Raw genomic sequence first — 14,246 nt, forward strand, 5'->3', positions numbered from 1 at the left:
ATAAAAAGTTAAAATTAGTCCAATAAAAAAGATTACCTTATTTCCATTTATAAACAGTTATCAATATAACTTTATTGTAAAGCAACAAAAAATAATCTTTTTTATACATTTTGTCATCTCTGATTTCTACTTTCCTCATCTCTTCACTCTTCTTTCCATCCAGGGTCTGCCCTCTCTCTCCCTTCCATCCACTATCCGTCCTGTCTCTCTCCCTGCCCCTTCCATCAACTGTCTATCTTCTCTTCCCCTTCCATGACATCCTTCCTCTTTCTATGCCCCTTCCATAAACTATCCTCTCTCCTTCCATCCAGCTTTTCTCTTCTCTCCTTTATACATGATTCATTTCAGCTTCACCCCCTCTCCATTTTTCTCTCTTCTCTGTCTCCACCTCTCTCCTCGTGCACTGGCATCTCTTCTTTCCTCCCCCCCTGGAATCTGTGTTCTTCCCTTCCCTCCCCCTGGCATTTCTCTCATCTCCCCTTCCATGGCACCTCACCCCCTCCACGCTCTGACTGAGATGGCATCCCTCCTCTATTCCCTGACTGGATGGCCTCCTTCCCTGCTCTGGCATCCCTCCCTCCATTTGCTGGCTGAAAGGCAGACTGGCTGGCATCCCTCCATTTATCCTCTGGATGACTGGTATCCCTCCTTCTATGCTGTTCCCTTCCACCCTCATCTTGCTGGCTGACATCCCTTTCTCCATCCTCTGGCTGGAAGGCTGGTTGGCATCCCTCACTTTCTCCCTTTGGCTGGTATCCCTCTATCCTCTGGCTGGAAGGCTGGCATACCTCCCTTTCTCCATCCCTTCCACTATCCTCTCGCTGGCATCTCTCCCTCCATCCTATGGCTGGCCTGAAGGCAGGCAGGCAAACATCCCTCCCTTCATCCTCTGGCAGGCAGGCAAGCATTCCTGCCCTGGTTGAAAGGCAGACTGACATCCCTACCTGCAACTTCTCCCCCCTCCTTCTTCTGGTTGGCTAGCATCCCTCCCTATATGCTCTGCCATCTTTCTGTCCCTCCCCCATACCACAATCCCTTCCTCTCTCAACTCAATGCCAGCCCTTCCTCCCTCACCCCCCAATTCCACAACCCTTTTATTCCTTGCTTCCCCCATGCTATGACGCCTCTCCGCGCCCTACCTCAATAAACCTGGTCTATATAGGAATGGAACACAGCAAACACACACACGCAGGATGAGTTGGGATGGAGGCGTTGCCAGTGGCTAGTTCCGAGTCCCTTTTATTATGCTTCTAAGCTAATGACATCATAGTAACTCCCTCGTTTACACATCTAATGATTGGATACAAAGGTACATGCTTTTACATTGGTGGAAACACAGGTACATGCTTTTACATCGTGATCACTCTCCCTTTACCTCGTGCTTTACCTCGTGATCACCCTCCAACTCAGCACTTAGACAATACCTGTGTTTTTGCACATCCTCAATGCCTGTCAGCTGATGTCCTTTCCAAATAAGGACTGCTTAAGGTAAGGGTTATGTGACAGGGGTCTTGTGACAAGAGGGGAGGGGGGAATGCCTCAGCATTCTGTCACAAGGTGCTAACATTTTCCCTTGCTTTAGAATGGCTACGTGGCAAGAGGGGAGAGGGAATGAGGAATAATTCATAATTCTTTCACAGGGCCTCAAAATATCAGTGTGCTGATATTATCCCTGTTTCAGAACATTACTACATCTCTAGTGGTCTCTTTGGGAACAAGAAAGAGCCCAAGTCTTTCCTGCCCCTGTTCTAGCCAAGGCCACCACTCTGAAAGATTTTCAAGATGGCTGCTGAGACTTGTAAGATCTCGCAAGGCTGCCACATGAAGTCTCAGCAGTCATCTTGAAAATCTTTTGCAGCGGTGGCCATGACTAGAACAGGGCCTCTAGATCACAAGGTCTAAAGGTAGGGTTCAGGGAGAGCCAGTTGATGTTCCCATTACTGTATTACCACAGCATTGGTTACCATTCCCACAGCACTATCGCAGAACAGTCCACCGTTACCACAGCAATACTGGGTAAATGCCTACAGGCCTTTCCATTACAGCAGTAATTCCCACTGTAACCACAGTTAATGATTACGTGTCACTCTCTAGTGCCAAGATTTGTCCTGTCATAGACATGGTAGAACTGTTGATAGCTAGAGAGGATCAGAAAATGAATGGTATAAAAAGCAAAATTTTTAAATGGTTGTGTGTGTGTTTGATGTATCCAGTGGAGCTTAGATGGCAACTCTGGCTGTGTAGAACTAAGGCTGGTAATGGGCAGACTTGCACGGTCAGGGGTAAATTCTATATGTCACCTAAAATATCAACACCAAGGTCAACACTTATCATGATGCTATAAACCACCTCTAGAGTTAGGCATGGTTTATAGAATCACACAAAGTTCCAGAAGATAATCTTCCACCATTTTCTCAAGTTTATTATCTCCCCAGTAAAACTCTGCATCAACAACAACCTGATCCTATTGAAGGACAAGCATTGAATATAACTGAGATCTTGAAAGTCAGACAAAGATGTGGTAATACCTGCAACTTTAGTAGCCACATTGGCTCTTTCTATAGATAAATCTTGGTTATTGAGACTATTTCTAAAGAATAAACAGAAGGAATTTCTTGGATGTAAAATTCAAATGTTCCCTGATGTTTCAAGGGAAACTCAAAAAGGTAGACGTGATTTCCTTCTTTTGAAACCGGGGGTCACCTCCTTGGGGGCTACTTTTTATTTAAGACATCCTTGTAAGTGCATTGTCCGTTATCATTCCATTAAATATGTATTTTTTTAAGCCCCAACATTTGACTAATTTTCTGGCTATGTCCCGTCTGGACAAGGAGAAAATTTAAGCTTGAGCTCTAAAAGAAAATAGTAACTCTCTTCCCGATCTGTAAGTATATCATTACTCCTTTTTGATTGTTTTAGGGTTTTTTTTCATTTTCTCGCAATTAAAATCTTGGATCTAAAGAGGACTCGAGCTAAATTTACCATAAGTTTTTCTTGTAAACTGCTTAATTTTTTTTTTTTTTTTAAAGTATGGACCTATATGATTGCAATATGCATGTTTAAATTTGCTTTCTGCACAAGTTTTACTTGATATTATATTGAAATCAATATAAAAACTTAAATATAGAATCACCCAAAGCACCCGTCTGTGCAACTAACATTTAGGTACAAGCATTTATGCCAATAAAACCAGGCCTAAATGCCTGTGTCTAATTTTTGCATGGATTGGGCATATTCTATAACAGTGTCCCTAACTTTTAGAAAAGACCATGACCTGCCCTTGCTTCTCCCCTGGCCACACCCTCTTTTGAGATCCGCACACTAGAATTTACAGACACCACTTTATAGAATACACTTAGAAGGTAGTGTGCATAAATTCTAATTTGTGCCAATTATTGATTGAAAATTGGCATTTATTGGCACTGATTGGCTTGTTGCATATGCAAATCAGCAATGCGCACAGCTCTCTCCCCTTCTCTGCTTCACGCCTCTTATTCCACCAATGTGGCTAGGCCCACATTACCCCTCTCAAGTCATTTCCATAAAATCATGCCAGCTCAAAAGATTCATCGACAAAACCTTTGCCTTCCAAGCGGCCAAGCTGAACCCTTGGCTAGCCCAAATGATGCTAGAGGCCCCGACCTACCTAGACTTCAGAAAACTTCTCAAAACACACCTCTTCCGCGAACAAGACCCTTAATCCTTACTCCCCGCATACACTCCAACCCCCCCACCCCCACCTCCCTCTCCCCCCCTCCTCTGGTTTCCCACTCCCTCCATTTTATCTTCTAACCCAACTATGATAAACCTGTGCTAAAACTACTTTGCCTCCTCCCACGCTACCTGCAATTCCGACAAAATTTTTGTAAATCCGGGTTCAGACCGGATCCTAATGTAACGGATGTAAACCGCCTAGAACTCTTTGGGTATGGCGGGATATAAGAACCTAATAATAATAATAATAATTTCATTGGGTCCCTATTCATTTCCACATGCAGTTCAAACTTATCTTAATGACCTACAAGTGTATTCATTCCGCAGCTCCTCAGTATCTCTCCCCTCTCCCAACACTCCTCCCCCTCTCCCAGCACTCCGTTTATCGAGTCTTTCTTATCTATACCCTTCTCCTCTATGGCTAACTCCAGACTCTGTCCCTTGTACTATGCTGCACCATATGCCTTGAACAAACTGCCTGACTCAATACATCAGGCTCCGTACTCAAATCCAGACGCAGAGCCCACTTCCTTGAAACTGCTTTCAATTCCAAACTCCAGCCTACTTTTCCCCCGTCAATCCTTTATGTGCTTCCCTAGACTCCTTTCTTTACTATAACTATTGTAGTTCAGCCCCTTTCCCTGTTATATCATGTTGGTCCTTGTATGATTTGCGATGTATTCTTATTTTATAATATTGTACCCCATTTTAAAGTGTACATTGCTTAGAAGTATTATAAGCGACATAATCACATTTTAAATAAACCTTCTAAGCACCAATATTTGTCTTATCATTCTCTCTGTAATTCCCCCACCTGAGCACTATGTATACATGCACCTTTGTGTCCAGTTTGTTTGGCTTGACTAGATTGTAAGCTCTTTTGAGCAGGGACTGTCTCTTCCATGTTTTGATGTAAAGCGCTGCGTACGTCTAGTAGCACTATAGAAATAAATAGAGGGCTCAGAGCTTTAGGATGGCTCAGGCCACTGGGTTGGATCATTCTGCAAGGAGCCCACAGCCAGCTCCCTGGAGCTCATCTGGACCACACTCAAGGTTTTCACCGGCTGCATGGTGTACATAAGAAGTGCCATCTCCGGAACAGACCCTAGGTCCATCAAGTCCGGCGATCTGCACATGCGGAGGCCCTGCCAGGTGTACCCTGACATAGTTTTAGTCTCCATATCACTCTAAGCTTCTCGTAAAAAGAAGTGCATCTAACTTACCCTTAAATCCTAGAACGGTGGATTCCGCAATTACCTCCTCTGGGAGAGCATTCCAGGTGTCCATCACTCGCTGCGCAAAGCAGAACTTCCTGATATTTGTCCTGAACTTGTCCCCCCTTAGCTTCAGTCTATGTCCTCTTGTCCGTGTCACATTGGACATTGTAAATAATGTTTTTTCCTGCTCTATTTTGTCGATTCCTTTCAGTATTTTGAAAGTCTCGATCATATCCCCTCACAGTCTCCTCTTCTCAAGAGAGAACAACCCCAGTCTCCTAAGTCGTTCCTTGTAATCCAGGTTCTCCATACCTTTCACCAGCTTTGTTGCTCGCCTCTGCACCCTCTCCAGCAGTTTTATATCCTTTTTTAGGTATGGAGACGAATGCTGGATGCAGTATTCCAAGTGTGGTCTAACCATTGCTCTATAAAGCAGCATTATAACTTTCTCCGATCTACTTGTGATTCCCTTCTTTATCATGCCTAGCATTCTATTTGCATTCTTCGCTGCCGCCGCGCATTGCACCAATGGCTTCAGAGTCCTATCGATTAATACTCCCAGGTCCTTTTCCTGTTCGGTTTTTCCCAGAGTTGCACCTGACATACTATACTTCATCTGCCATTTATCTGCCCAATTCTCCAATCGGCTCAAGTCACTCTGGAGTTCCTCACTGTCCTTCTGCGATTTGATGACTCGGCACAGCTTTGTGTCATCTGCAAACTTGATGATCTCACTGGATGTTCCATCCTCTAGGTCGTTGATGAAAATATTAAATAAGATGGGCCCAAGTACCGAGCCCTGGGGCACACTGCTAGTCACATTTTCCCAGTCTGAGAACTTCCCATTTATGCCCACTCTCTGCCTTCTGTTCTCCAGCCATTTGCCTATACATCTTAGTATATCTCCTTCTATTCCATGGCCCTGCAGTTTCCTGAGGAGTCTTACATGTGGAACTTTGTCAAACACTTTCTGAAAATCCAAGTATATAATACCCACCGGTTCTCCATTATCAATTTGTCTGTTCACTGTCTCAAAAAATTGAAGTAGGTTCGTCAAACATGACTTCCTTTCCAGAATCCATGTTGGCTGGCTCTCATCAGGTCGTGTGTGTCTAAGTGCTGGGTTATGCTATCCTTGATCAGCGCCTCAACCATCTTCCCAGGGACCGACGTGAGACTCACAGGTCTATAGTTGCCCGGTACTCCTCTTGATCCTTTTTTAAATATCGGCGTGACGTTCGCTATCTTCCAGTCGTCCGGTATCTGTCCTGTTTTGATTGACAGGTTGGCAAGTTTTTGCAATAGTTCTCCGATTTCCACTTTTAGCTCTTTCAAGACTCTCGGATGAATTCTGTCCAGTCTAGATTTGTCACTTTTGAGTTTGTCGATCTGGCGATAGATCTGGTCCAAGTCCACTTCTACTGTGGTAAGGCTGTCCTCTGTTACTCCTTTGAATACTTTCACTGCTTCTGGAATTGTTGTAGTGTCTTCCTTTGTAAAGACAGACGCAAAGAAGAAATTTAGTCTGTCTGCGATTTGTTTGACTTCCTTGCTGCACCCTTTCCTTCCCTGGTCGTCCAGTGGTCCCACCGCCTCTTTTGTGGGTTTTCTCCCTTTCACGTACCTGAAGAAGGGCTTGAAGTTTTTGGCCTCCTGCACTATTTTCTCCTCACAGCCGTGTAGATTAGAACAGTGTTTTTCAACCGCTGTTCCGCGGCACACTAGTGTGCCACGAGATGTTGCCTGGTGTGCCGCAGGGCCGCCATCAGGGCAGTACTACCAGTCCTGCATTCAGGGGCCCGGAGCTGACAGGGGGCCCGAGGCAGGGGCGCCAGTAGCTCGCCAAGGCAAAGTGAGTCGATCACCCAGGACTTGGCGATCTAATCTATCGAGCCGATAAGTCTTCTTCTCCCCGACGTCAATTCTGCAGTCGGAGAGGAAGTTCGGGCCAGCCAATCGCTGCCTGGCTGGGCGGAACTTCCTCTCCGATTGCAGAATTGACATCAGGGAGAGCATGCGTCGGCGTCGGCTTTGGGGCCTGTTATCCATTGGTGGGTCCTGTTCCCCGATGGCAGCGGCAGTGGCAGTGGCTTGGGGAACGGCAGGGAGAAAGAAAGAAAGGGGGCAGGCAGGGAAACAGAAGGAAAGAAGAGAAACAGAAAAAAAGAAAGAAAGGTCAGGGAGAGAGGAAGAAAAAGTTGGGGGAGGGAATGAGGTGTGGAGGAGAGAAAGCCTACAAGCTGATAGAAGGGAAGAAAGATTGGATGCACAGTCAGAAGAAGAAAATGCAACCAGAAATCACCAGACAAGGTAGAAAAAATGATTTTATTTTAAATTTAGCAAAGTGGAGGCAGTATTACCACAGTTTTCAAAGGAATTTGCCCAAATAACTTAATAGTTAACTGGGTAAATTCCCAGAGATGAAAACTTCCCTTCACTTACTATGCACAGTTCTGAATTTATATCTGCTGTCTATATTTTACAATATGGTCACCTTTTACTAAACCGCAATAGTGGTTTTTAGCGCAGGGAGCCTATGATCGTCAAGAGCAGCGCTGGGCATTCAGCGCAGCTCCCTGCGCTAAAAACTGCTATTGTGGTTTAATAAAAAGGATGGAGGGTATATTTGTCTATTTTTGTATGCTATAAAAACCAAATACAGAGAGAGATTGAGAGCTGTTGACGAAGAGCTACGTGTGTCTTTCTTCGATTCCATCCAGAATATCAGCTTTGTGTTCAGCCAAACAGGCCCAGGTTTCGCACTGAATAAAGTATTTTATAATTTTTCACTATTCTGTTTACTTAATATTTCATAATAAAGTAATTATAAAATACTTTCTTTGTGTTTATTTGATTCCTATTCAAGAGAATTACTTTATATATAGCCAATATAGGCACAGAGTTAAATTTTTTAACATTTTCTAATGGTGGTGTGCCTCGTGATTTTTTTCATGAAACAAGTGTGCCTTTGCCCAAAAAAGGTTGAAAAACACTGGATTAGAAAGTCTGGCCTGCCTGCTTTTGGTTCTGGCTGGTGTGGATCAGGTGAAACTAGAAGATGCCAGATGGACCTCTAACTGCAAAAAAGACACCAGGAGAGCGCAAATAGCAGGTGCTGCTGGCGAAGATTTGAATAGGTGGGTGGGCGGAAAGGAGGAACGGTGCCAGCACCCTCCACCAAGGCGGCACCCGGAGCGGTCCGCTCCCCTCACGCTCTCTCACTACACCACTGATCATAACCCCCCTCAGCCATCTCTTTTCCATGCTACAAAGCCCTAACCTCTTTAACCCTTCCTCATAAGGAAGTCATCACAACCCCTTTATCACTTGCTATATCTCTTTTTTTCAGATCTGGTGACCAGATTTGAACATAATACTCAAGGTTGAGTCGCAGTATGGAGCAATACAGAGCCCTCGTACATGGTTTTATTTTTTTTTTGGCTTCTGCCACACACTTATGAACTCTGCAGCCAGATTGTTTGGTGGCGTTTCTAAAACAGCACACATTACCCCAATTTTGAAACGACTCCACTGGTTACCTATTGAACAACGGCTTCATTATAAAGTGTTATCTTTGGTATACCAGATTTTGTACCAATCGGCCCCTTTCTGGTTTCAATCCCTCTGGAAGGTCTATAGACCAAATAGAACATTGCGTTTAGACGATGCCATGAGACTAGTGGCGACCACTGAAGAAAGTGTGAGATATGTGGCTACTAAATGTAAGATGTTTTCAGTAGCTGGAATGTCACTTTGGAATAAGCTGTCGGGACATTTACAATTAAGACTGTTTCAGTTTCAAAAAGATGTTGAAAACCAAGCTATTTGTGGACGCCTATTTGTAGAGCTGCTCAGCCTTCATATTAATATATTCCCTGGTAGATGTAACCCAAGCACAGTACCTGGGTAAAGCTTTGGATTCTTGCCCAGAAATAGCTAAGAAGAAAAAAAAAAAATTTAAATTGAATCAGGTTGGGCAGACTGGATGGACCATTCGGGTCTTTATCTGCCGTCATCTACTATGTTACTATGCTTCTGTGTTCCTATTTTCCCCATTTCTAATATCTCCCCTATGTATCTGGCATTGCCCCCCCCCCCCCTTGGACCCTTCACATTTTGTTACAGATATCAACCACATTACGGTAACCTCTTTCCCTCCCTTTCGTTTTTTTCCTTTTATGTAATTTCCAATATAGAATGAAGTTGTAACTTTTCCCCCCTTTCCTTCTTCAATCATGTCTGTCTTTAATATGACTGCAAAAAATGTTAGTTGATTTATTTAATTTGTATGTTGTTGTTTTTTTGTCCAATTGTATGTGAGACCACTATCTAGTGGCTTTTTAAATTGTACATCGCTTAGAAAATTTGTATAAGCGATTCATCAAATGGTAATAAAACTTGAAACTTCTGTCTTGACTCTGTTCGAGTTAATAAGTGGATTCTTAAGTGCCTTTGTTACTGTCTGGGTATTGTTTGTTGGGTGCAAATACTATATATATATATATATATAAGAAAATGTATTTTATGGCATTGTAATTTAGCTCTAATTTTAGAATTGCAATTTTGTCTTGTATTCTGCAATTATGTATGTTTATTTTTATGGAAACCGCTTTATTTAAAGGCGGTATATAAATTTTTTTAAATTAATAAGATTTCAATGCATTAGAGGGGGTATTTTAAAAGATTTCAAGAGGTGTGGAGGCCATTAATTGAATATTATAACGAGTAAAGTTTATTCTTTTTCCTTAGGGGATAATATATAGAAATGGGATGGGATGGGAGGGATAGGGAGGGAAAAATATTGGAAAGATGTTGTTATGAAAAATAAGGAGATATATGTAATAGGATGGGATATTTATTGTTGTGCATTACTGGGTATAATAAAATGTTTAAAGTGTTTGAGGAAGAAGGATGGGGGAGGGACAGATTTCATGTCAGATTAATTGTATTATCAAAAAGGGATGTATAATTATATATAAATTTGGAAGGAATATTTTATTGATATGGAAAAGGGTGGGAGGTGGGAGGGGAATAAAAACATGTATAATAATATTGTTTAAGAATGCCAAGTGTGTTATGTAAATTAATTGTAATAATACTGTACACTTGTTGAAAGAAATAAAAAGGAATAAAGATTAAAAAAAAAAAAAAAAAGATTTCAATGCATTATCCATGACACCTAGATCTTTTTCCAGGGAGGTGTCTAACATAAATGTCTAAATAGGGTTGTCCAGAAAAACCAAGTTGGAAAACTGTGCGAATTGAAGTTTTTCCCATGAACTTGATTGTTCTTAATCAGAAAACAATTTGTTTTAAATCTTTTAAAGCCCATCCTGGGGTTGCTCAATGCCACTGATTACATAAAGCTCCGTTTTTCTTAAAATTTGATATTATTTTTGCTTAATGGAGCAAATATTTTGCTATTATAGCCGTAAAGAAATAAAAACACTATTGTTCAAAAAATATCTCCCATCACTCTAACCTCCTCCCAACGAGTTCCCAATCAACACCTTCAGAAATACCCACCTATAGTATCTCCTTGTCTGTGATTTAGAATGTACTGTAACTCTTCTACACTACACCTGATTTAACTTGATTCAATCGATATATATTATCTCCTGTGATTTGTATTATCTTCTGTGACATGTATTATCCTCTGTGTTATGTACCATTCTGTTAAATTGTTGTATCATAATTCTTTACTGTTCCTGTAATCTACTCTTATCCTGTAATGTAATTCTACTGGAATTGCCCAGACATCTTCTATATTGTAATCCGCCTAGAACCGCAAGGCACAGGCGGAATAGAAATCCCTAATGTAATGTAATGTAACATTTATGCTTTCACACTCAGCAATGATACATTGATAAAAAGACATTTTATGCAAAAAAAACAAACAAACACCCCTAGCAGTATTTTATTAAATGAATCTTCAATAACTGCACTTTATTGTTGAAAATAACAGAAATTTAACATACTTCGATAATAGCTAAACATGTACACTTTGGTGTAGTCATCTACCAATGGCGTTCCAAACACTCAAGCATTCAGTGTCTTCTTGAGATAGGATAAAGCCTGTGATGCTGTTCAACTCCTTGCAACAAGGCCTTACGCTGCGCTGGGTTGGTGATGCCAGTGGCAAAGTCAACAACTCGCTCAGCCTTCTCGTTAGCCACCTTCGCTGTGTTGACAAACCGTTCAGCAGTATGGAAGTTTGGATCTTCAGGCCACCTGTCCACGGTCTTGGCCAAACATTCATTGGTAATACCAAGAACTTGAAACAGGAAATGCGATTCCGATCCAACCAAGTCTCGCAGTGATGTGCTTTTGTTTACTTGCTTGAAAAACGGCTTGCCCCAACGAAGCTGTTGATAGATACCTACACCACAGTGTACGTGTTTAGCTATTAGTGAAGTATATTCAATTTCTGTTATTTTCCACAATATAATATAGGTTCATTTAACAAAATACTGCTATATTTTTTTGCATACAATGTCTTTTTATCAATGTATCATTGCTGAGACTTAGAGGAGATATGATAGAAACCTTCAAAATCCTGAAAGGCATAGAGAAAGTAGACAGGGACAGATTCTTCAGACTGTGGGGAACCACAAGTACAAGGGGGCACTCAGAGAAATTGAAAGGGGACAGGTTTAGAACGAATGCTAGGAAGTTCTTCTTTATCCAGAGGGTGGTGGACACATGGAATGCGCTCCCGGAGACTGTGATAGGGCAGGGCACGCTACGGGGGTTCAAGGAAGGTTTAGATAAATTCCTGAAGGATAAGGAGATTGAGGGGTACAGATAGAATTAGAGGGTACAGATAGATTTAGAGATAGGTTATAGGAAAAGGCAGGAAACACCTAACAGGTCATGGACCTGATGGGCCGCCGCATGTGCGGACTGCTGGGCGCGATGGACCTCTGGTCTGACCCAGTGGAGGCAACCCTTATGTTCTTATATGTTGAAACCCTAAGCTCAATATGCGGCAGCAGCTAAGAAAGCAAACAGAATGTTAGGAATTATCAGGAAAGGAACAGAAAACAAAGATGACTATCGCTCTATGGAATGGCCGCAACATGAATACTGTGTGCGACTCTGGTTGCTGTATCTAAAAAAAGATATAGGGCTCCTTTTACAAAGCCTTACCGCGCGGAAAAGCGCGCTCTAAATTACCGCGTATGCTAGCCGCTACCGCCTCCTTTTGAGCAGGCGGTAGATTTCCAGCTAACGCGCTAATCCGGTGCGTGCCATAAAACCGCTAGAGCGGCTTTGTAAAAGGAGGCCATAGTGTAATTAGAAAAGGTAGAGAAGGGCAACAAAAATGATAAAAGGGATGGGATGATTTCCCTTTGAGGAAAGGCTAAGGTGGCTAGGGCTCTTCAGCTTGCAGAAGACAGCTCAGGGGTGTTATGATAGAGGACTATAAAATACTGAGTGGAGGGGAAAGGGTAGATGTGAAATATTTATTCATTCTTTCCAAAAATACTAAGACTAGGGGACATATGATGACGTTACTAAGTAGCAGATTTAGGTGTCAGGTCAAAAGCGCGCCGCGACAAAGGCGCACCCAGACAATTGAGCGCAGCGCGGAGGCGCGCACCGCTCTAAATTACTGTTTTTAGGGCTCCGACGGGGGCCGTGGGGGGGAACCCCCCCCACTTTACTTAATAGACATCGCGCCGCATTGTGGGGGCGTTGTGGGGGGTTGTAACCCCCCACATTTTACTCAAAACTTCACTTTTTCCCTGTTTTTAGGGAAAAAGTTCAGTTTACAGTAAAATGTGGAGGGTTACAACCCCCCAAACCCCCCCTAACGCCGGCGCGATCTCTATTAAGTAAACTGGGGGGATTCCCCAACAAAACCCCCCGTCGGAGCCCCTAAAAACTGTAATTTTGTGCGGCGCGCGCCTCTGCGCTGCGCTCAATTGTCGGCGCGCGCTTTTGTCTTTCGCGCCGTTGTCTATGAACCGCAGATTTAAAACAAACTGGATCAACTATTTCATCACATGTGTAATTAAACTCTGGAATTTGTTGCCAGAGAATGTGGTGAGATCAGTTAGCTTAGCGGGGTTTAAAAAAGGTTTGGATCATTTCCAAAAAGAGAAGTCCATAGGCCATTATTGAGATGGCTTGGGGAAATCCACCGCTTATTCCTAGGATAAGCAGCATAACATTTATCCCAGGACAAGCAGGCAGCATATTCTCACACATGGGTGATGTCACCGACGGAGCCCGGGTACGGACCACTTTAAAGTGTATCGCCACTTTAAAACTTTAGAAAGTTCGCGATAGCTCGAACCGCCCATGCACAAATGCCTTCCCGCCCGATGTAGGGCACCCGGTCTCTCATTTTCTCCTGTTGAAACTTTTTCTCTACTGCCTTCCCGCTCTCGCCGATCTCTAACTTTTCAGTCAGTTGTTTTTTGTTTGTTTTTTTAAGTTTAATTTAAGTAAAAATTTTGTTTTCTTCCTTTCAGGGTTCAGCCCGGTGGGGCCTGTTCGACCACCATGGCCAGGAGGGTCAGTGAATTGCAAGCCTTGGTAGCAGATCCACCCTTCACAGTTTTTCATCATGACAAGGTGCTTCTACGTACACATTCAAAGTTTCTTCCAAAAGTTGTCACTGAATTTCATCTTAATCAGTCAATTGTTCTACCAGTGTTTTTTTTCCTAAGCCTCATTCTCATGCTGGAGAAACCGCTTTACATACTTTGGACTGTCAAAGCCACATCGAACATCTCCCCAACTGTTCATCTCTTTTGATTCAAATAAGTTGGGGCATCCTGTTTCCAAGAGAACAATTTCCAACTGGCTGGCTGCCTGCATCTCATTCTGTTATGCTCAGACTGGACTGGCAGTGGAGAGTCGTGTCACAGCCCACAAAATTAGAGCTTTCCTCAGATCTACTCCCATTGAGGAAATCTGTAAAGCTGCCACCTGCTCCTCAGTTCATACCTTCACTTCTCAATACTGTCTGGAATCTTTCTCCAGACGGGATGGGCACTTCGGCCAATCTGTACTACAAAATTTATTTTCCTAAAGGCCAACTCTCCCACCATCTCATTTTCTGTTAGCTTGGAGGTCACCCATGTGTGAGAATATGCTTCCTGCTTGTCCTGGAATAAAGCACAGTTACTTAGTTGTTATCCAGGGACAGCAAGCAGATATTCTCACAACCCACTCATCTCCTCGGGCTGGCTTCTTAGCTGGCTTATCTTAAATGAACTGAGGGACCGCTCGCCCTATGTCGGGCGGGAAGTCACTCACGCATGTGCGGCTCAGGCTATCGCAAACTTTCTAAAGTCTTAAAGT

General features: G+C 43.0%; 1 protein-coding gene across 1 annotated transcript in view; it reads right to left on the minus strand.

The window, feature by feature from the left end:
- Nucleotides 1-13,672, minus strand: part of LOC117368622 (vomeronasal type-2 receptor 26-like) — a 50,613-nt gene extending 36,941 nt beyond the window's left edge. The window contains exons 1-2 of the mRNA XM_033962351.1: nt 13,645-13,672; nt 11,044-11,310 (exon numbers count right to left, since the gene is read on the minus strand). Of these exons, the coding sequence (XP_033818242.1) occupies nt 11,044-11,310; nt 13,645-13,672 (295 nt within the window). The remainder of the gene's footprint in view (nt 1-11,043; nt 11,311-13,644) is intronic.
- Between the last annotated feature and the right edge of the window lie 574 nt (nt 13,673-14,246).

Source organism: Geotrypetes seraphini, chromosome 10 (genome assembly GCF_902459505.1).
Source record: "Geotrypetes seraphini chromosome 10, aGeoSer1.1, whole genome shotgun sequence".
Lineage (NCBI taxonomy): Eukaryota > Metazoa > Chordata > Amphibia > Gymnophiona > Dermophiidae > Geotrypetes > Geotrypetes seraphini.